Source organism: Vanessa atalanta, chromosome 6, assembly GCF_905147765.1.
Source record: "Vanessa atalanta chromosome 6, ilVanAtal1.2, whole genome shotgun sequence".
In the NCBI taxonomy this organism is placed as follows: domain Eukaryota; kingdom Metazoa; phylum Arthropoda; class Insecta; order Lepidoptera; family Nymphalidae; genus Vanessa; species Vanessa atalanta.
In genome coordinates this window covers 569897-593775 of record NC_061876.1, presented here as the reverse complement: position 1 = coordinate 593775, position 23879 = coordinate 569897, and the positions used below count along the sequence as shown (strand labels likewise).

General features: G+C 36.0%; 1 protein-coding gene and 1 non-coding gene across 2 annotated transcripts in view; both read left to right on the top strand.

Annotated features, from left to right (window-relative positions):
• Positions 1 to 23879, top strand: part of LOC125064653 (zinc finger protein Xfin-like) — a 35074-nt gene that overhangs the window by 6467 nt on the left and 4728 nt on the right. Inside the window, exons 2-3 of the mRNA XM_047671812.1 lie at positions 18834 to 20725; positions 20794 to 21279. Of these exons, the coding sequence (XP_047527768.1) occupies positions 18834 to 20725; positions 20794 to 21279 (2378 nt within the window). The remainder of the gene's footprint in view (positions 1 to 18833; positions 20726 to 20793; positions 21280 to 23879) is intronic.
• Positions 8289 to 8360, top strand: Trnam-cau. Its single transcript has one exon. It is a non-coding gene; the product is annotated as a tRNA-Met (tRNA).

Genomic DNA, 23879 nt, shown 5'->3' with positions numbered 1-23879 from the left:
ATTATAACAGTCGACATTTTACTCATGTGGCCTATCTTTTCTATATTTTTAAAGAAACGTCTGTGCAATATAAAACGGGGGTAATTAATTCATATAATTCTTCAAATACTTCTCACAGCATCAATGTTGGTTATCTACATAGGAACTAAACATGGGAAAACATAGTACGAGCAAATCTACCCCTCTCTTTTCCCAATTTTAAGTTGAAATTTCAAAAAATATTATTCAGAGCAGTTACGTTATAAAATAAACCTGCGTTCGAAATTTCAGCTTTCTAGGCATGTCAATAATTAACAAATACTTAAGATATACAAATATTTGTGAAGGACTAGGATTGAATCTGTGATTATCAGCTCAAAGGCGAATGATAATTGTCAATGAAAAGATTCAAATTTAGGACTGCCATCAAGTTTCATCTTTAACCTTTATGTAGATGAATAATATTTTTTTTTTCGTTGTTCGATTACCATGTAAAACTACTAAACGTATTTTTTGGAATTCCGTTGATACTTTCCTCTTTTTTTTTATTAAATTCCAGTTACAGCTAATAAGCCTATAAACATCGATCCAAGGAAAAGAACAATTTATATTAAAAAAAAAAAAATACTATATTGTGTTAGACTCATTGTGTGAAAAACAGCTGGATCGCTTGACAACTCTATTTAAAATTCAGTTGCATTTGACCCACACGACAGCTTGTAAATAGATTCCGATACCGTACATGTTATAAACGTTAAAAATAACAGCTCGTATCAAGTTATTACAGAAAGAAACATTATCTAGTGCAATTTATCTCGAACTAGCGAACAAATCCACAGAACAAGATACAATACAAGGCTTCGAACAAATTTAGTCGTCCTCCCACTCCGCCAGCTCGATTATTTATAATAAAAACTTTTTATACATTTTGTTTCCGATTCAACATAAATAAGATATGTTATTTAAAGTCAATATATCACTTGACAGGTGGTAGGCAACTCTGACTCGTCGGATATGCTAATTAATACCCAGCGGCTTTCGGTTTAGAGGTCGTAATCGTGTAGCGATGAGGTCAGGTCGTCGGGTCGGAGCAGACGTTTCGTAAGATTTATAAATATATCAAAGTAAAGCTTTGTGTGAATGTAGTGAGAGATTTTAATCAACGTCCGAAGGCAGCGGCAATAAGTCGAGGGACTGGCGTTCAAACCCGGCCCGTGCACAGGATGCTTTCCAATTATCTATAAAAAGTAATGACTTATATTTTATCATCTTAACGTAATTAAATACATGCTGTATAATGTAAAATGATGGTATATTATTTACCGAACACGTGCATGTTTTTGTATGTTACAATCCTGTTAAACGATTACAATGGGCCTGAAAGAATCTATGTACTTGAATTAAGTCTATTTTGTTGATGTTGATTAAACAAAAGATAAGTACTCATTATAATATAATTATTTAAATAAACTAAAGCCATACAAGATTGGCTCTTGTAATGCTTCTTAAATCTGATAGCGAGATAAATAGATCCGTTTCCAATTAGCTATTACGAGTATTATTACGAGTAAACGTAAACTATTTGATTGAGATCAAAAATCGTTAAATAATTATAGCTGCTTCTTAAATTAAAAAAAGATTTATTTATTTTATTTTTGTAACACCCTGTATTCCATAACTTTGTTGTAAAATCGGTTATTTGTTATTGGAAATCCTGAGACAAGTCCTCCGACAATAATGATATTGTAATTTACGGCAATAATACGTCAAGTTGTACACAGACACGCCGACACACCGACACACCGACACGCCGAGCCGAGCGATCAATAAATATCAACAATCGTCTTAACCTTCCGTTTTATTAAAATTCTTCATATTACCCATTACGAGAGATTTAGATCGGACGAACACGCAAACTTGTATCCGTGTATTATTTGCAATAAACAAAACGCGCATTGGATTACATGACGTTTCTATATCGCGCCCGACAGCTTTAATAACTACGATTCGACCGCGTATGATTTATACGACTTATTAACTTGCTATGACACAATTACAGCTATTAACCAATGTTTTATTGTACACTTGGAGCGGCACGAAAGCGGCCGATGCCACGAGTAGCGCCATCTATGAACGATAATCGGTAAAGTTCAGTTTAAACTTCAAAATGGAACGTTGAGATCTAGAGCGGACGGATTTGTGGCAGTTTAAGTGGAAATTGAAAAGGAACGGTCGAGATAAGACGACGAGGCGTTGGGCTAGAAGGTGTGGCGGTATCAGGTCGTCGTGCCCGCTGAAGTGTTCGTTGCGTCGGCGGCTGACGGCGACTCGGAGCGCTAATCGATGCGCGCCACTGCGCTGTCTTCCGACGGCGGCCATTACGCACCTTTATGACCACCCGGCCCCGCGCCCCCCGACCCTCTCTAAGGCGGCACATGACGAATCAATATGCCGGCAACCGACTCAACACTTATTTATTTGACACGATTTATTAGCCGAATGCCTGTAAACTTTTATGCGCCCCCTCCCGGCGAGGGATGGTTTATGATGGACACGGCCGTGATAAAATTCTATGTTTCTGCCGCCGTCTACTTTTATTGCGATTCGGAACAGATGTCTGGAGAATTCAGGGGGCTTCTGTGGGCGAAGTTATTCCTAAATTTTAACGACGCGACGTGTCTGCTCGAGGCTGTGTGATTTCTCTACTGTGCTATTCAATAAGTCATCCATTGAATTTAATTAAATTGTCATTCGATATGTGTTCTGAAATAGGTATGCTACGGCAGAAGAAGTTAAATGTCGTCCATTCTTCGTGATGAACGAAATGCGTCTCCAGCGACCAATGGGATAAGACGTGGCTGACAATTCTTGGGACGCAGAATGGCATTTGGCTGAGATGGAATACTGAGATGACCTAAATACATCGTTGTAGAAAAAAGTACGCCATGAAATTTAAAAAATATTGGCTTACAAAGGAATTACATTTCTTCGCCTTTGCCAGCCACAGAAATAATTATTTTTTCTTTGTTTAGGTTAACTAAAAAATCTAATATTTAATTAAAAATTAACAAAAACAATCCTAATTCATATAATTTAAAATTCTTCCACAAACAATTATAAGAGCTCTATCAATATCACAGTAACAGCAAAAATAACCTCTACCTATCCCACGGTTGGGAAAGTTCCTCTTGATGAAAAAGTTGAAGCTTACCCCAACATGCTTTTCCAATGAGGGTTGATGGATACATATGTGGCAAACTTAATCCCTAGTTACCTCATGATTGTGCTCCTTCAACGAGATTAATTAATGAACCCTGTGATGCTTACCCGGGTTTGAATCCGCAATCTTCAGTCAACATTTTCGTGTCCTATCTTGGGGCCACCTTGAATAACAAACAGTTTTAAAGCTTTGTTTAGAGGCATAGAAAATATAGCTTAATTTTTTTATTCGATTTTGTAATTCATTATAATCGTCTTCCTTATCTAAGGTTTTGAGGTCAGAGCTGATAAGAAATACTGAACTTATAAATGTTCAAATGAATGGATGTCCGTAACAACGCGTAGTCGAGTTAAAGTTTAATTCCTCCATTGCAATTAACATTAGCAACTTTGTTTGTTAGCGCTAGACAAAATGTCGGACGGAAGTGTGTAATTTTTTCACAAATATTGCGGAAGGAAGACGACGTCTTCCGTCGGTCTGTTTAGATGGTTTTTATGCTAATCGCGTAGATTTGCTGGGATTTTCTTTTAGCGCGACAATTATTTACGAAGCGTGGTCGCAGTCGCCCTTTAAGAAATTAGCAATGCGGTGACCACAGTGGCATAACATTTAAGGACATAAAAAGTATTCTTTAAATTTGATATTGGGACCATTAAACAAACGTCACCTCATGGTTTGTCTAATGATTATATTATAGACACTGGCATTGTTAGAATCATTATGTATATTACTACTGCATCAGATCTCAGATGTAGTTGCTGTCCATTTTAACGGACACTATGACAATAATATACAAGCCAATACAAAGTTTTGCTATATGACAATAAGTAGTGAAATTAGCACAAACAGGTATAGTCGTACAAATGGTTCACTTGTAATGTGTAATGTAAAATTAAATATTATCAAAATATAATACCTAATGTAAAAACATTATAATGAAGAGGAGCGAAGATAGCCTGTAGTTAGAACATGCTAATCATCACCGAGGATTGCGGCTAAGTACATCTAAGTATTCACGTTCTTTGTTTGTGTTGCATATGTCAAATGACACTTTACCACATCCCATTACAACGGCGCGGCGTCGTTAGCGAGCTTCAAACTAAAAATAAATATTAATACAATATATGTTTTTATTAATGATGTTACTCGATAAATCCTAAGACTTCAAACATTAATTAAAAATGCCTCTTTCATTTTCACAAACATTTCCGAGCCTAGTCTAAATAACGACAATGATATCAAAAAATATTTGACAGTACACGAAATACGCTCCGAAATCTGTCCCGCAGGGCGCGCGGGACGCACGGCGGGACGGCGGGACCGCGGGACAGATAGTTAACTTTTACGGCCGTACTCTTTATGAAGCATGGTCGCCGTAACGTTTAATGGCCTACATAGATGTGGACGAGGACAAAGCAAACGACTTTGTAGTCAAATTAATTTCACAATAAAACACCTTCGTGGTTGTTTTATTAGTGGGCTCTGGGTAATGCCGGTAATCAGCGGTGCGGTACTTTCAAACTTATCGACTGGTGCAGTATCTGCTTTGAAATAACGAATTTTAACGAATATTTTTTGCATTTAATGACTATGAATTTATTTTAATTAAGGTTAAAAACAAACAATAAATTATACAAAAAAGACACAAAACGCGGAAAGGATTTTGTGGTCTCTCTTTTCATTATGTATTGGTATATTAAGTATATAATGATTCTATGTACGAGTGTATATATAATGTCGAAATTGAAACCTCGAATTCACTCAACACCGAATTACAGTAAAAGTCTGTTATCTAGTTTCGGAGCGTAGAAACATTTGATCAATCCGATTGGAGGAGCTCGCGAATGCAAATGTAAAACAATCCCCCTGCAACCCCGTCCCCCGTCATACTCGGACGCATAACAGACAAACAGGCTAATCCGGGAGTTATCGTAAATTGTCAGTTTATGACGTGCGGAACGTAGGAGGAGGCGAATTTTCTAATTTCGCCCCCCTTCGCCCCTTTGACGCGCTAATTCGTGTAAGCAGTTTCTGAACGTACTTGTTTCCAGCTCACTCCGAACTGACAATGTTTTTTATACTTCCATACGACTCTTATTGCGAGGGAATAAAGTTCATTTTCGTTGAAAACAGTCGCACGTATATATTGCAAGGTTATCGCCGGCTTTAACATAGCTGAGCAATTTACATACATTCGTTTGTTCGGTTTTTAAATTGCGTATTAACTGAGTTAATCGCGATACTGTTTCGTTAAACGCAAATTAAAAAGTTACGACTTTTATGTTGAAGTGTTTAGCGTTATTTGATACTGTTTTGAATTTCGAATTTGGTCCGAACTTTTTATTATATGTTTTTAAAAAAACATCCAAGTCGAATGTCATACAGCTTATAGAAGTATAAAAAGGCTGTTTAAAAAAATGTCATATGACACCTACTTAAACCGGTAATAGTTGACAGCTGCTCTTAAAACAAGATAAAGTGAGTTTTTAAGATCGTCACACTCGAGAACAAATTTCAATAAGTATCTAAGAGTAATGAACCTAGTCGTGTTCGTTATTATGTTACTCACCTCGAAAGCCAAGTGCCAGTAGTACTGGGAGTTGCCTTTTCTATTAAGGCTTGGATCTTATTGCAGAATTCTGCTCCTATAAGGTTAGTTCGGGTACGTGTGGCCAAATATCCAAGTCATGTCGATTTCTTGGCAATATGCACCGCCACTGGACCAATAATGATTTATTAATTTGTTTATTCTTAATATTAAATGTCTGTTACTTAAGCCTTAATCGTATCTAATTATCTACTTTCTATAAATCTTCTCTAATAAAGAGTTTTATCCTCCACAACTAACTAGAACGGACCTAAAATAACTAAAGTTATACCATAAATTAAAATATATTTAGCTCGGAACGTATAAACCGAATAAGAACCTAGATCCTCTAGCCGTAGATCGAGATACGAATGATATAACACGGGGCGCATCAAGAACGCGAACGCGAGATGGGATCAGGCTGCGCGGGCGCATCACCAATTAATACTCTTCATTTAATCGATTCCTTCAATTATTTCTACTTGATATACGTTAATCCTTTCGGCTCAGCCTCCCCGGGATATTGTTGGCTATAATTACGTGGGAGGCGACCTCTATTGACAAGTATTGATGTTTTTAATCTGATGTTAGGATAAGACATTAGTATGCGCGCGCGTTGATTTGTTGCCGGTCGGCTCATTGCCTCGTAATTATTGGATTTCGGCGCGATATTTATTGGCATTTCTTCTCAGGTTGATTTATATTGAGGTGTGCGATGTATTTTTTTCGTTTATTAAGGCCGGTCCCCGAGGTTCAACTAATACGTCATGTCTGAATGCGTAGGACACATGATCACCTCCATTAGGCGCGTCTCCCGACGGATTAGCGCCGTCAGCCAGTAATGAGATGGCGGAGACGCGGAAAGGGAAAATATTGGAGATATTGGAAATACCACAATAATAAAGCGATAACAGGGCGCGGGGCGAGCAGCTGCGCCCGCCGCCAGGGGCGCTGCTGTCGCGAGTACACGTGTCGAAATTAAAAATTTAATACATATATATTTATTATTTACTTTTGACTCTAATTGTATATTTTAATAATTGTTCCCTGATGAACATGTTAATAAGTAACTAATGAAATCGGTTAAAGCTATTATATTTAAAAAATATATAATTAACAAATAATTGAAGCTCTCGTTAATCAAAAGTAATATTCAATGTTTTAATATTATAAGGTTTTAATCATTAAAACGAAATATAATCATTGTCAATATCAAACATTATAAGTCATAATACGAGCCAGATATAAAAATACTAAAATCCAAAAAGCGAAACACATTTCATCAAACAGTTTCGTACCACTAGCGCCATCTAGTATCACATCACACACTAAACATGTCAACACCGCTCTTACGTGTAAAATTAAAAAAAACACACACACACACATCTCTATTGAATAGCGTTGACAATTTCGTAATTACCTACACGTAACATCAAGTATATTGAAAAGTGTATTTACCTAAAGCGATGGCGCAAAGAAATGATGGATTAGCGTCAAGAAATTCCTTTAAAAACGCAAACAGGGACGCGGCAAAATTGCATCCAGCTAATATTCCCTTGCCAATCATGGAGCGAGTCAATTTACAATTTTCCCTCTTAATAAGCACGTCAACACCGCGTCGGAACAATATCGACGGGTTTTTTATTTTACTCCGCGCGCTGAGAAACTTATTAGAGCCCGTGCACATAAAAGTGATCCATCTGAGTCGAGCGATGCAAACGTGCCTTTATAATACATACGACTATATTACATGTGGCTTTATTTTGTGCTTAAAATATATTTTGTTGTATTTTTAATAGATTTGTCAGGTTAGGTTATGTAGCATGCTGTAAAGGCACTCTTTTATGCAAATTGAGCATCTGATGGTAAATGATCCGCTCTACCCATAGACATAGGTAATCTTGTAAAATTTTAATCGTCCCTTATAATGCGCCACCAACCTTGGGAACTAAGATGTTACGTCCCGTGTGCCTAACCCACCCACCGTGTGTTAACTCACCCTTCAAACTGGAACACAACAATACTTAGAGTAGGGACGGGCTTGCACAAAGCATTTACACCAAGCACTTGCATACTTTACTTTTTTTCTGTTTTAAGTTGATATATTTGTAATTCGTGATTATGCTCTCCATATCATATTTAACTTGCCAAATTCCATACTTCGTCCGCGTATTTTTTGTAAAAACTAACTGAAACGGAGTTTTAACTTCACGTTTATTATATAATATTAAAGCTCCGTAAAAACTTTATAGATATATGCTTTTATAAATATCATCAAAAAATTTAATATTAAAATGAAAACTTCAAGAGTTTACATTTACTTTTAATATAAAATTATTAAATTACATGAGATAATTGAGTTTACCTTAATCTTTGTATTAAATATTACTCATATCAGGAAAATAGTTTCATAAACTGTACCGTATCTAAATACTTTACGTACGTACCATATTTAAATACTTTACGTAGTTTACGTACGACTATTTCGACCGTTTGTTCAAGAGCAGAGTGGCGCAGTGGAAGCGTGCTGGGCCCATAACCCAGAGGTCCGTGGATCGAAACCACGCTCTGCTAGAAACTTTTTTAAATATTTTATTTCAAAATTCCTCATATTTTTTATTTTGGTATTTTAATACAAGTTTCAAATATATTCATAAAAAATTAAACTTTAAACTATAAGAATTATTCATTCTTGTAGCGCCATCTAGTAAAGTACGAAACAAACAATATTACGAGTGAAATTAAAGATTGTTTTAATATTAATTTAAGATTATTTTACTATAAATATATAACCAATTACCTACGTTTAAACGAAAATGAATTGAAATAAATTATACATTTTGTTTTTTTAAATTAAACAATTTCTAATAATTATCAAAGAACTTTAAATAAAATTTAAAATGTTTTTATTTTTTATTTTTTTATACATTGTATAATAATATTAAGTAAATAAGTATAATTAAACTTGTTTTTCTTAAATATATTGGGGCGCTCTCCTGAGTAAATTTTTGTTAAAACAGCCCGAAGAGAGTCTTGTTAATCCAATATTATTATCACGTAGGACGTCAGTATTTTTATAATTGTGATTATGAAAACAATTATTATTCCAATTTCCACCCCACCGCCGAGGCTCACAAAACAAACGCATCGCCAATAACATTATGCAATTTAATTGCGAACAAACGTTTAGGAACGCGAGTTTCAACTCCATTAGCGGTGTGTCATACGAGATTTATGTTTAATTGAAATCTTGGAGTTTATTGTGCCACCGTTGATTTATCGCGTCACGTCCCAGCGTCTGCGAGCGTGGACTAGGACGTTCCATCGCTGTAACGTGCTATATATGTACATCGCTGGTCTGTGTGTCTCGTTGGGCTGGTTAGATTACGAAATCAGAAGTCCCGGATCCAAACTCTGGGTCGTGTCAATAAAAAAAAGTTCAATTCAACTAACAATTTAGCAATTTCCGTTAACGCTTACGTTTGGCACGCGTTGCAATGTCTCTTTGAATGTTTTTTTAAACAATGATTTGATACGAATCGCGCTTATTATAATAAGAGAATAAGTAACAATCTTTATCATATTAAGAAAGCTTACAGATGAATTCATGTGTGGAAGAATCTCAACCATAACGTACAGGTTTCCTTACGATGTCTTCATCAAGCACGTGGCTAATTAAACATAGTTGTCAACCATGTTCGGTGTTCGGTGTTCTTATTTTATTTGAAATATTTTCACACCGGCTGATGGTAAGTGGTCACCACCGCCCATGGACATTAACACTACAAGAATCTCCTTCCCTTACAATGTCAATGTTCCCCAATTTTGGGAAAAAAGATTGTACCTGTAGATTCACTGTTTCATTTTTCAAACAACTATAATACGAGACATTGCAAATGATTTGCACTAATCCTTGCCACTAATCACGGGTTAAGATTCCCTTCAACCCACTGAGCCACCTCGGGTTAACTGCTTACATTTCCAATGAATAATAATAGTAAGGCATTTGAATCCCTTTTCAATAGACTATGTGATGGACTTGCAATGTTTATGTTTATTCGTTATGGTCCAGATACTCTAATCTGTACCTCCCAGGAGTCCTAGACCTAGCTTGCGGCGTTTATATCGCATCAGCTCTGATGGTATCGAAGTATTGACTTATTAAATCTCTCAGACAATATTTTCTTATGATTTCAATTTCTTATGATATTACGAAATATAATTTCCAATTAAGGTTACAAAATCGATATTTATGATTATTATTTATTTTAATTGTAATATTATGAATATAGTTGTTAATTTGATAAAATACAGAGCAAAAAATAATCCATTATTATACTTAAAAGTACTGATTACTCAGACCAATATTGCCCTATTAACTAATATTCACTTGATACATCGTTATTAATCGCAAAATAAAGCTTATATATCATATTAAATGACCTACGAAACGTAAAAAACCTGCGTGATATACCAAAACATTATGACAAAACAACAAATTCAGAATAAGTATACCTACTTATTCTGAATTTGTTTCATTTATGTAAGACGAGTGCGCTAATACTACGCAAGTACGCAGTTCTATAGTTGGGTTTCAAGAAATTGCGTGTTCGCGAGCCGCTTGTATTTATAAAGACTTCAGTTGAGACTATGTAATCTATTATTAAGCTTAAGGGTAATAAAACACCGCTGTATTCGTGCGAAGCGAAAGCGAGTTTGATACGAGCACATTTGGAACAGTCTTGTCTCAGTAAATCCCATATCGAGATCATTTCAAACACTTACACTGTTAGATCGATCGAGTTATTTTTACGTTGATTGTTTTGGACAGTGACTTTTATTTCAAGTGACAAATTTGTTTATTTATAACAGGTACATGAAATTCACGTTTGTCAATAAAGACAAGTCAAAATTTAAAGTTGGTGTAACTGGGAGGCTACTGCAGGCTGTTGTAGGATAATATTATAAGTATACTGAAAAAATCCTCGACACGCTCTGTATCCCAAACACAAATATAAATCGTGTTTCTTATCGATTTCAATATTTACATAATAATGATGATGTTATTGTCAAATTTATCAAGTTTTTATGCAAATTCGCCTAACTAATATAGTCACAACAGGTTTTTTATAAATTATTATATCATTCCATGTTATTCTATCGAAAAATAAAACCTTTTATTGTTGCCAGCCAATGTTACAGGTACATCTTAGATACAGTTAGCACAATGACGATGTAAAAAGTGATTTATGTTTCTGATCCATATATAATATCAACGGGTGACTACGAAATCTCAGAAACTAGAACACATAACTTGAAATTTGGCAGGTAGGTTCCTTATAGGGTGTAAAAAAAGCCGCAGGATCAGCTAGTTTAGCATATAAGTCTCGTTTGCCTTCATTATAAAAATAACGTTAAACTAATATCTTAATTAGATAGATAAGAACCAAATATATAATATAATAAAGATGCGAGATTACAAATTATGAAGACGCATCAATATACGATTAAATAACCACAGGAGCCTCGTCCTGCTTAATAATTCTCTCGAATGTCCACTATAATGTGTTCAACTTGCGCCCCTATTAAGATCCTCGCATACAGCGTAGGTACGTCTTGTCGTTAAGTTCTCGAGTCTCGACCATGAATAATATTAAACTCAGTCATTTTCATCTCACTCCACGAGTCGAACAAATAGAAATATCATCGTCTGACGCACGCATACAATTATATAGTTTATCACGATAAAATTAAAAGCGATAGTCGCCCCCGACGCGCGCACTCTTTAGGTCAGGACGGGATAAACGAACACATCAATTTCAACAAATCCGTGTCAAGATTCGAACGTGACTTTAAAAAAACGAAGCCACCCTACACTGACACGGAGCTTTATAAATAACTCGTTTTAACATCTTATTATTTATTGGACGCCGGCGAGCCAGCCTCCGACGGAAAGTTAACGATGACGAATACGAGATACGTTTGTAAAAAGCCCTTTTCAGTCTTGACGCGTGATATATTCCCGCGCATGCGTGTTATAAAGAACGCGGCGGGGTGCGCGTGCGCCGAGCGGTGATTGGCCGGCATAATGACTGCACGCGCGGACGTCGATTCCCTCGGCCGAGCCATGACGTAGAGTAATGATGGCTGTACAAGTAAACCAATGACGGATAGGCGCGTTTTTCAAGCCATTGTGTGTAATATACATGTTGCCGATAGAGATCTTCACTCGTATAAATTCGCGAGGAGCTGTCCGTTTGATTGGTAGGCACTAGAATTACAGTGAAACATTCGCGCACGTTAGTCCGAAGTCTTGTAACTTTGTGTTTAATTATAACCGATGAAGCTTCCGAACTTCATTTCCGATGTTTGTAATGTCGTCTGGTAGCCATTTGTCCTATTTGCACTATAATAAACCATAACAACATTATACGTTGTAGAGCTCTGTTCGTCTTGGTCACCCACGTATTACATATTCTAACAGCAAACAGCACTACTTAGTATTGTTATTTTTCGGCTTGGAGGGTTCCCAAAGTTGTTGGTGCATACATAGTGAGGGATTAGTATTGGTGTCTACGGGCGATTGTGATCACTAACACCTGGCACATTGGAAAGTCTCTTCCCTCTGCATTAAAATATAGATCTAATATATATTGTGGATAGGTGCGTCTTCCTTAATAGATCTATACCATACTATATTTCTAGATATATATTTTATTAAATAATATACCTATCAATAATATTGTCAGATGTTTTGTTTGATTGTTTGTGATATCGAGACGGTGGGAGACCACATACAAAAATCCGTTACGAGCGATATTCAAACCGGCAACGATTGCATTGAAGGCTGTATCGTTGCAACTGCCTCAGGTGGCGTCATATTTCAAAAGAATATTTTTTAAAACGAAACACAATCATATCACAGAAGTCGATCACCTTTATCGATAATCTTAATTATATGTGTGTCTATACAAATAAATAAAATTTAATTGACTGTCTGTGACTTCAAAATGATTGCCTTTTTAATGGTTTTTTGCAAGTTTCCAAAACCAATAAAATATAACATTTTATCAGTCTGTGTGTCTGTTTGTCTGGGGGGGTTAAAAATATAAGGTACCATGAAATGTATATTTCATCAAAATCGGCTTAGCCTAACAAAAGTTAAAAAGTTTACATAATTATATAGTTTATAATTAACTAATTAGTTTATTATATAATATTTTTGTTTCGTATTTATCGAACTTCATATTAGGTATATATTAACGCGACAACGACTGAGTAATCCCGTGGGCAGCATCCGTGCGGACCGCTGACCAACTCACCGAAGATTGATCTCACATATGTGTTGATTATTATTATAATAGCGAAAATAACGCAAAACAGTATCCATATAATACACACATATGTACTTCTATATATTATAAAGAGGAAAGATTTGTTTGATTGTAATAGGTAAACTCTTGAACTACTGAACCGACCACCCTAATTATTATAATGCCAAATTTGTATCGTTTAAATATATTGAGTAAGCCAATGTAACTACTTACAATGAAGTTCCAACCATTATCTCACTTACGCTTATAAACATCGTGAGGAAATCTACACGAGTGGGATACAACCGTCATATCGACCATATGAACTGACTGACTGAAACAGATCGATGCAATAAACTAAACACCTTCTTCAAAGTCAAAGTCAAAAGTCTTAATACAATATAGAAGTGTTAAACTTGCTTATTGATAGTGGTTCGGAAATAAACGCCTCGGACCTGAGAAGAACCGGCGAAAAAAACTCAGCGGGAATAAAATTGTTTTTGAAATATTTTGTTACAATACACGGATCAAAAGAGCGTATGACTGTTACTTGGTTTTGAGAAATTTCAGTCACATACGAAGTGAGTTCTTAGGGAACACTGGCTGACGTGAAGTGACGTGAAATTATTCTTTGATCAAGTAACAGTTCCGCTGTTAGGCCAACTGACAGCCACTAAGCAAATATCTGATCCGTAACTGATCAACTTTAACTGATAAAATTATTTATAACCGCATCTAAAACATATTTCGTATAAAATATGAAGACATAGATTTTTTAAATCCTCTGTTTTTTAGAAATATGACATCGGAAATGATTTTTAAGAACCGGCAACAAGAGTGGTTGCAGTATCGTTTCGGATCTACTATTACGGAATACCAAATTTGTCAATTCAAGAAGTTCAGAAATGAAAGCGAATTCCAATCCAATCGTGGATTTTACAGAATCGCACTATTGCTCGAGGTTCTGAATCGTATTAACGATGCGTGCATATAGTAAGACCAAAATGGAGCTTTAATTTCGTATTAAAATATATTCTATGCAGTTCAATACTACGATGGAGGTCGACGGAACAATCCCAACAACATTGATCAGGCTAGTTGGGAGGGAATCAATTATTATTCTCATTAGATTCGGGCGGGGCGTCGGATTTATTGCCGGGAAAAATTCACTACAGCACCTTGCGTATCGACGGACCGCGCTCTGTAACGCGAAACGTACACAAATATATATTTAACAACGGCTATGTACGATGATTATGTGGTATTTTAATTATATTACATCGGAAATATTACTTTAATTACTCTAAAAGTATCTAAGTACTCGTAAGTTAAACATGTAAGATATTTTTTATATCTTTTGCGTATTTTAAACATATATTGAATAACATATATTTTTTATGATATATGTAGGTTTGATATATGGATATGGATGGATGGATGTCATGAAGTGGTCACCACCGCCCATAGATAAAGGAGTTGTAAGAAATATTAACCATTCCTTACATCGCCAATGCGGTACCAACCCAGGGAACTAAAATGTTAGATACGAATATGTCCCTTGTGCCTGTAGTTACACTAATTCATTAATCCTTCAAACCGGAACACAACAATACTGGGTACTGTTGTATGGCGACAGAATATCTCATGAGTAGGTGGTACCTACCCAGACGAACTAGCAAAAAGTCCTGAGAAAATCACTATTAATATTCACATTGGGATAATTAAGAAAACTGCATTTGACATTTATATAAAGTGTGCTTAAAATATTACTTATATTTAAAATGTAGGACTATACAAAAATACCAAAATATATACCAAAAAAACAAAATGTAAGATATAATTATATACAGAACTCGTAAAACTAAAACTTATACCAGGTAACATTATGTCTCAAAACAAAACATAGTAATAATATTAGTAACTAAATTTCAATATTTAATTAATAATATACATTTTTCAATACGAGTTTGCTTATCATATATATCTTAATGTATAATTATTTGCAAACTATTTTTGAAATAATAAATTATTGAGTTATACAATCTTATTTAAAATAAGTTTTAATTTTTTTTTCTAATCGTACACAGGTATGCATTTAACTCACACCATTATATCAAATAATTTACAGTGGTTTGTATTAAACCACAGATTATATAAATGATTCTACAATTTCGCGTCCATGTAACTGTTTAAAAAGTCCGTAATGTCAGTGTGAAGGTGACGCCGGGACGGATCGATGTCGAAGCCGTTATTAGGGCGACAGCCTTTGACGACGCGGCCCTGTGCCGATTCGCTTATTTCTCGTTTTATTTTATATTATATTAATAATTAAGGAAAGCTACGTGTACAGAGCTCATAAATGATGTGTCGGCTATTCACAAACAAGTCGTTTGTTAATTACAATTGATTGAATGTTTCAAACTGATCTTATTATTAAAAATATCGCTCAAATTTAAGTGAGTCCAATGAGATTTCAATTAACTAGCTTTAAGTGTCTTCTTATGAAACGTTTTTGATAAAATAATTTATTTAAACATATATATTTTTTATAAAATAAACTTTTATCAAAAAAATAACATAATATTATTCTATACTGATATTCACAACTTTAATCGTAAATAATATGACTGAATTCTATTCTTAATTATATTTATTTTGTTATTAAATGTTCCAAATACTTTTGCCGAATCAAAACAAGCCTGTGCAGTGGAAGGCGTCCACCACTCGCGGACACGTGACTGACGGACGTCGGCGCACACACTCAGACTACACCACACATACACACTAATATAACCTTGCAAATTTAAAATGTAAGGGTTGAAATATCTTATTTTCTTTATAGTAATATGACTTGATTCCTTTGTTGTGGTATGACAAAGATTTACTTACTAAATAGGTATTTTTTGCCAACAGCTGTATAAAGAGGTTACATCGAGCTTTTTAATTATTATTTATTGTCGTATTGATAAAGCGATTATTATAAGAATTTTTATTTATAAAATTTAATTTAATTATTAAATTTAATTTTAATGTTAATGCTCTTGACTGTTGAGGAGAATCTTCTTCTGTAGCCAAACGTCGGTTTAAAATCAGGTCACGCATATAAAAATGCATTCGTCAGAATTAAACCGACGTGTAAAGCGGTTCTAATTCAGCTTCCATGATTCGATCTTAACAAACAGACAAACATTGCCAGTTAAATAATAAATAATATTTACATAATTTAATTTAAGTTAAATTTACATAATGTAAGTAGGTAGGTAACATTTACATTCGACTTTGACAAATTAAAAAATATGTGTTCGTCACGGGGCGGGCAGATGCGAAACATCTAAATTGAAGGTTAGGTACTGAAGTTATTTATAATTAAAGAAAATCAATAAATTTATTTGCTGTATAATAAAAAAAAGACTTTAATATACTAATATATAGTAACGAACTATATATAGAACATGCGCCTCGCGCACACAAAGAGTCATATCGTTTGCCGTCACGGCGCGCTCTCATAAAAAAATATTAAAATATTGAATACAGAGTATATATTTTATGCAATATAATTTTGCCATGTGTTGAAAGAAAATATATTCATACGATGTTAATAAATAATAATAATAAATACATTGGACAACATCACATACATTACTCTGATCCCAATGTAAGTAGCTAAAGCACTCGGGTTATGGAAAATCAGAAGTAACGATGGTACCACAAACACTCAGACCCGAGAGAATAAACATAGAAAATTACTGAACTTTTTCTACATCGACTTGGCCGGGAATCGAACCCGGGACCTCGGAGTGGCGTACTCATGAAAACCGGTGTACACACACTACTCGACCACGGAGGTCGTCAAATACAAATGTTCGATTTTTTCCATCATCACGGAGCACGCCATGCTTTATACCACGTGCGTACTCAGAGGTACTTGTCTGGATTAGAAGCCGTAATGTTTGGTAAAGTTCCACGCGTTCTATCCACCAGGCTGTTTCGGCTCTTAATACAAAGTACTTTTCAGATAGGTCTTTTGGAAATACATCCATATTTCCAAAAGACCTGTACCGCTGAACAATTTAAATTTAATCTATTTCGAAATATTTTTCGTTTATTTTTATAAAAGTTGATCTTAAGGATCTTTCTAACATAGGTTGTAGAGAAGAGAGACGGTAGAAAGAATTTTTTATTGTGAACAATATTAGTACATAGTAAGAAATGTGTCTAACAAAGGTTGTAGAGCAGAGAGACGGCTATAGAAATATTGTTAACAATTTTAGTACATCATTATTATTTTTAGAGAATTATCCAATATTGCCTCAAAGAAAATATTTGCTGAGCTCCATTATATACTCATAGTTTCGATCGTGCTTGTTCGCCGATTTGACACGTTTCTTGCAATTTAGTTTTTTTTGTATGGGTCAAATTTTATTTACAAAAATTCCAATATAATCAATGATGTGGGCTTTCGAAATAATCTCAAAAATGTAGTCTTATGAGAAAATATAATAGAATATTTCCTACTACAGAATCTGTTTCTATTATAGAAGCTTAAATCATATTAACAACTCTATATATAACATAAACAAACCGTCAAAGTGGAACTGTGTAAATCGGCGTCAGAATAATTATAAACTTCCCCGAAAGAACGTAATGACAATCATGACGTTGACACGCCACTGACAGCGACGGTCATTTGTCAGCTGTTTGTCAGCTGTTGTTAGCCGCAATGGTGTCAGGCGGCGCGGGGTCGATTGACGCGTGTCACGTGCTACTATGAACTGACGATTGAACCCAGTGACTGTCCAATGCCATTATTTGTTTTTAAACATTGTAAATTCAGACAAATTCAATTGTTTTCTCACTTTATCAGACTCTACTTTTAAATTTGATAAAATATAACTTATATAAAAACTTCTATCTAAGAAATATAATACGATCAATTAAGAGAACTCATTGGCCTTTTAGCTTGATTTTTGAATTGGTGTTTCAAAATATGATAATCACATAAATTATTGTACACTGTAAGCCATCAATTTCGTATTAGTACACATTTTCTCTTGTAAGGTACCTCGATTGTAAAAGCAATAGTATAAATCAGTTTCTGATCTAATTCCCAAACGACTATCGTGAAAGTGTAATAGAGCGGCTTGTAGTCGGACAGGTGAACGGCGAATTATTAATGACCCTCCGATTCGCGCCTCGGACATGTCCTTCGGAGCCCAGCCGCGCCGTCACCGCTGCCATCGACGACAACCGCGACACCTTCTAATGAAAACCCTTTTCACCACAATTTAAAAGCTAGAACTTCTTTCAAATAGAAATACCGTCATATTGCAGCAGTATTTTGTATTTATTCCCCAGCCTAGCTGACGACGCGAATAGCAATCACATTCCTATTTAACTTGGTCTACTTTGAACGTTAATGGAGTGATAGATAGCCTTATGCAAATACCAGGTTATGGCGAAACAAAGTTCCTCGGTAATGAGACCGTAGTGACTTGCATACATTATCGATCATCACGAAATAGCTAGGTATTCCAGTGGTTAAATAATTCGCATTCGAAGCGTATTTAATGCCCCAGTTCGCTATGACGACCTCCGAGACGTCACCGCTTAATATCTATGCACCACGCGATTAACGAGTTATTTCCACCCCGCGACGATGTCACCACCCCGACCCGCCTCGACTATCAATCTTTTTGGCGAACAGTCTCGAGATTAATGCCCTTCTTATTTTCAGATGCTGTCGCCGCACGATGACGATGACGACAACCACTTATGTATCAAGTGTAACGCCACCATCATCGGCCTTGATAACTATGTTAAACATAGAAAGCAAAGCTGCCGGAAAAGAAAAACTGAATCTAAAACTGAACTCCCTTCCATCGAGCCGCTGGAGCCGACATATAGTTTAGGCGCCGATGTATTTTTTCAATCGTTAGAACTACAGAGTAGCGTTAAAAAGGCATCTTTGTCACGATTAACACCACCCACGCCAATATCCAAAGCTAGTCTTGATAAAAAGAGTACATTGACGGTCGCGTCTTCGTCGCATCTTCCTCGAATGAGTCCTATTGAGAACAACTTAAGAGGAGAGGACTGGATCGGTGGACATAGCTTAAGGATTGGAATTAATGAAGACAACCAAACGAAATTGATCAATGCTGTTGCAAGTATTAGTGGCTCTGTTAAAAAAGATCTCCCTAGTACTTCCTATAATATTAGCAGCTTTAATGATTTTAAAGGTGAAGATGATACTGAAGAATCTGACGATACAGACGACGACGACGAGGAAGAAGTCGTACCGCATGGAGGGAAATGGAAACCACCACCAAATTATACCGGTGGTAAGTGGCGACCGGCATCTCCAGAGCACGAAGATTGGGATATGAGGGATGAACAAGAACAAATTGACAGAGATTATGATTATGACGCCCCTCCGCCTGAACACACAAAAGGAAAATGGGTTCCTGGTGCCAACGAAAAAACTCAAATAATGCAAACTACAATACAATCAAAAGGATCAGTTCAATATTGGTGCGGTCCATGTAACCGAAGACTCGGTTCTCGTGCGATTTATGAAAAACATCTCATGTCTAACTTGCACATGCGCAAAGTTTTACCAGAACATGAACTAGAGTTCTCAGGACATTTAGATCCGATTCGAACTGTAGGTGACAAGCGAACAACTCGACCAGCGTCCGTCAGTGAAAATCCAAGTAACCAAATTCAGAGAAAAAAGCATAAGTTATCAGAACCAAAATTAAACATAAAAATTAAAAAGAAGAAAAGGAAAAGGAAGGCTTACTTTGTTCAATGCTCGGGCTGTAAGTCACGTGTCCGAACCCACCTAATGGGAAAACATTTAATATCACACTATCATTTCAGAAAAGCCACCGATATAAAGAGTGAAGTGTACCAACAACTCATTCTTAATAACATGGATGCCATAGTCCATCAAGCTCCATTTCAATGTAGTCCTTGTAAATTTTATACCAATTGGCTCTCAAATTTTATGCAACATTGGTTCTCCGAAGAACACGACCATACAATCAACTCTATCGATGGTAGATTCTGGTGTTCATTTTGCAAATTCGAATGTGATACGTCTCAGGAGATGTTGAATCATATGTCAAGCTCTGAACACAGCGAAGTGGTGGCAGTGATTAATCGTTCCATGCCGATTATAATACGAAAGAAGACGATATTACGCTGTGAAACGTGTCATCAAGAATTTCGATATAATTTTGAGATTAAGCAACACTGTCTAAAAACTGGTCACGAAATAACTCATACCGCAACAGACAACTATCAAGAACTCCATAGATGTCAGCACTGCAGGCAAAAGTTCAAGTCATCAGTAACGTTGGCAGCTCATTTGAAATCGAGACACAAGCAAAAAGCATTCTTCTGTCTCGTTTGTTCGAAAAATTTTGATTCTTCTGAAGAAGCTAAACGTCATCGCCAGACTTCAGAACATAGGATTAGAAGAAAAGAGAAATTGCGAGAGAGAGGTTTTTCCACGAAAGATTTAAGTAAAAAATGTCCTTACTGCACGGAAAAAGTGATTTTGAAGAATATTTTGGAACTTAAGGATCATATTAGACGAGCTCATCCCAACATTAGGAAGAAGTAAGTTTTGACTAATTGTTGCTTACAAAAGGATTATAATACAAGTAGTAACTCTTACTATTTTACAGGTGTCCCAAATGTGGCAAATCGTTTATTTTCTCCCAAGAAGTAACAAGACACATACGAGATAATGCTTGCCAATTTCAAAAATCTGAAACAATCAACTCTTCGATTCTCTGGAATTGCAGTCAGTGTCTGTTTACCACTGATTCACAGGCTGAATGTTTCTTTCACGAAGTTCTTCATACGGAGCCTCTTGCAAATGAGGATATGAAGAAATCTGTTCTAAAATACTCCTGTCCACTCTGTCCGAAGAGTTTTAAGAAGGCTTCCTTGAGGTTACACTTGAGGCAGCACACCTTCGAAAGGCCGTTTGTTTGTTCGATATGTGGAGCAAATTTTACTCGTCAGTCAAGTTTGTCAAACCATTCTAGGACCGAGCATGAAAACTTGGACGCTAAATTGTCAAAATTAACATCCATCGAAGTAGTTATGACAAAAATAGCTAAGGAAGAATTAAAGTGTAATAAGTGCAAGAAAAAATTTAGCGACAGGTAAGATTTTGATAAATAACAATAAGTAACCAAAATGAATTAAATGATTGTACATGCAGATTTTTGCTAATGATGCGACAATTAACCTTAACAATATATCTTTGCCTGTGAGTGCATGTCCGGCAATAACAAGTCGTCAATCGGCTACGAGATCAATTACCAGAGAGTAACGTAATCACCAGCTTTGACCATCTAGTTGGGTGGCCAACGCCTCAGAATAGTATCATATAAGAGTAACGAATGTCTCCAATAATCCTCTCATCAATCGGCTGCGTGCGATTTGGCGACACAAACCGATCGGCCTCTCGAGCGCCCGAAACTAAAATAGCGGCGAGCGGATGCGTCCGCGTCGCGCGCCGCACAACTCTTTCACAAATATCGGGAAACATTCATAATTTGACACGAGCTCTTTGATACGGCCGCCGAGACGTTCCCGCGCGGCGTCGCCGGCGACGATGTTTTTACGTCCAGCGGTAATAAATTCCTTCCGCAGCGCAGTATTTTGAGCGGCGCTGGATCAAAATATTAGTGCAATAGAGATGATATTTGATTTTATTGTACGCACGTGTGTGCTCTTTAACGTATGGTGATTTTCGACTTGATGTGATAGTGTGGTGCCAAATCGCATAGTTTATACGTTTTGACAGCTCGGAGCTCGCAATTTATTTGTCGTACATCAGTGTATAAATAAGCGGCGATCACTCGAGCGTTATTTTTACTTCGTCCTCTTGCACTGGGTGTCATTAGTAATACGCGTGTAATAACTTGTCATAAATTTCGCGTAAATCTCAATTAAATTTTATTTGTCAGTCTCGTCTTGACGGTTTCACAAATCATACCGTAATTCAGCTGATATATTTGTAAACTAAGAATAACGATAAGTAATGAGTTAAAATATATATAAATAAAGGTGCATGGATGCATTTTAGTCTAAGATCGGCGTGATTCCGTAACTATGACGTGTAATCCAGACCGCAAGCCGAATGAATCAACTCAACGCCGCCATTACTGGAACTTTCAACATATCTAGAACATTGTAGAGCCATTGAGGGAGTCTAACACCGTTGATGATCTAACTTGAGTAATATCTTATGCGTTATTGCCCGCTGCATTAATGCAGTCGCCACTAACGCTCGCTGGCGGATGCTACCGAAGTGTCAATGGCTACGGTGTTGCCAGTTCTACATTAGAATTACTACTAATAACTTCCGACCAAAGTATCTTAGCTAAACTACATTTACTTGTAAGAGGAATAACGTTATATTTACATATCTTTTATACGTGTAATAAAACTAAAGTTTCATCATGGAACTGGCTTTACTAAGCTTAGTCTGGGAAAAGTATTATGCAAAGAAAATTCATTATTATTTTTTCTATTTGTCTATTGCAAACAGAATAATGCATGTGCATTGTGCATGTGACTAATTTCAAAGAAATTTTGCCACATGTGTGTCACCGTGGTGGAATGAGTTCCAAACCTCCTCATAGGAAGAGGACCCCTTGGCCCTTAGTCCAGCAGTGGGATATTTACAATCTGTTACTTTTAACACAATCAACGTACAGCCTAAGTCGAAGTGGCAGTGAAGACGTCAGACCGAATCGCGGGTTCAAATACGGACACTCAGTACTAAGTCTGTTCATCACTTATATAGCGGTGATGATTGATCATATCTAAAATATTCTACCACATATGTATCTACTAACCCATATTAAAAGTGTTCTGTTACTTTTCTTCAATTAAATTTATCTAGTAATTAAAGCTTAGGTAACTTAGTATTGTAAAACTATATACCAAAAAGTACTCGTAAACATTTCTTAAAACTCTCAAACATTGCTTTGTTATTTAAAATAGTAGCTTCTTATTTTATATGGGTACCTATGGACAAAAATAAAACAGTCAGGTTACAGAGGAGGCGAAAACTCGGGGCCTCCTGGTGGGGGTCGCCGATGATAGCTTAGTCTTAAACCATCGGTGAAGGGCCCCAGAAGGTCTCTATAAAAATATTTTAGGGTATACACTATACATATATATATTATATTTGAGTAAAAGTAATTTATGGTAGGTACCTAATTGGTTAAAACCAGAAATCTTGTAAACTTTAAACGTACGCTTTATAGAGAAAAGCGCTGATGTCAGAGATTTAAAAAAATAAATGATCTCACATGAATAATAGTTATTCAATTAGAGATGTCGTCACGTACAAATAAACCCGTTTCTCGGCATGTTTCTGTAGACTGTACTTAATCTACAAAACATAATAAACACGACGCCGTAATTACATAATTTAAGCCGGACTACGGACAAAGGAATTTTCGCACTGTTTACAGAATGTGTTATGCAAGAGACACATCCTTGATTCAACGTCTATATAGTTAATTCCTAACGTATTTAAATGTCCCACTTGTGGACAAAGGTAAGCACAATTCACCACGCTGCTTTTGGTCCGCTGAGCACGAATAATTAATATAAGAAAAATCGGTGATTTATGTACGGTTGTGAACCTGCAATCGTATAAATGGGCGATGAATATAGGTAACAGTTACATGTCTTGTTATTGGAAATTTCGTCTTGCATCGCTCCACTGTCAAGTCGTCAAATT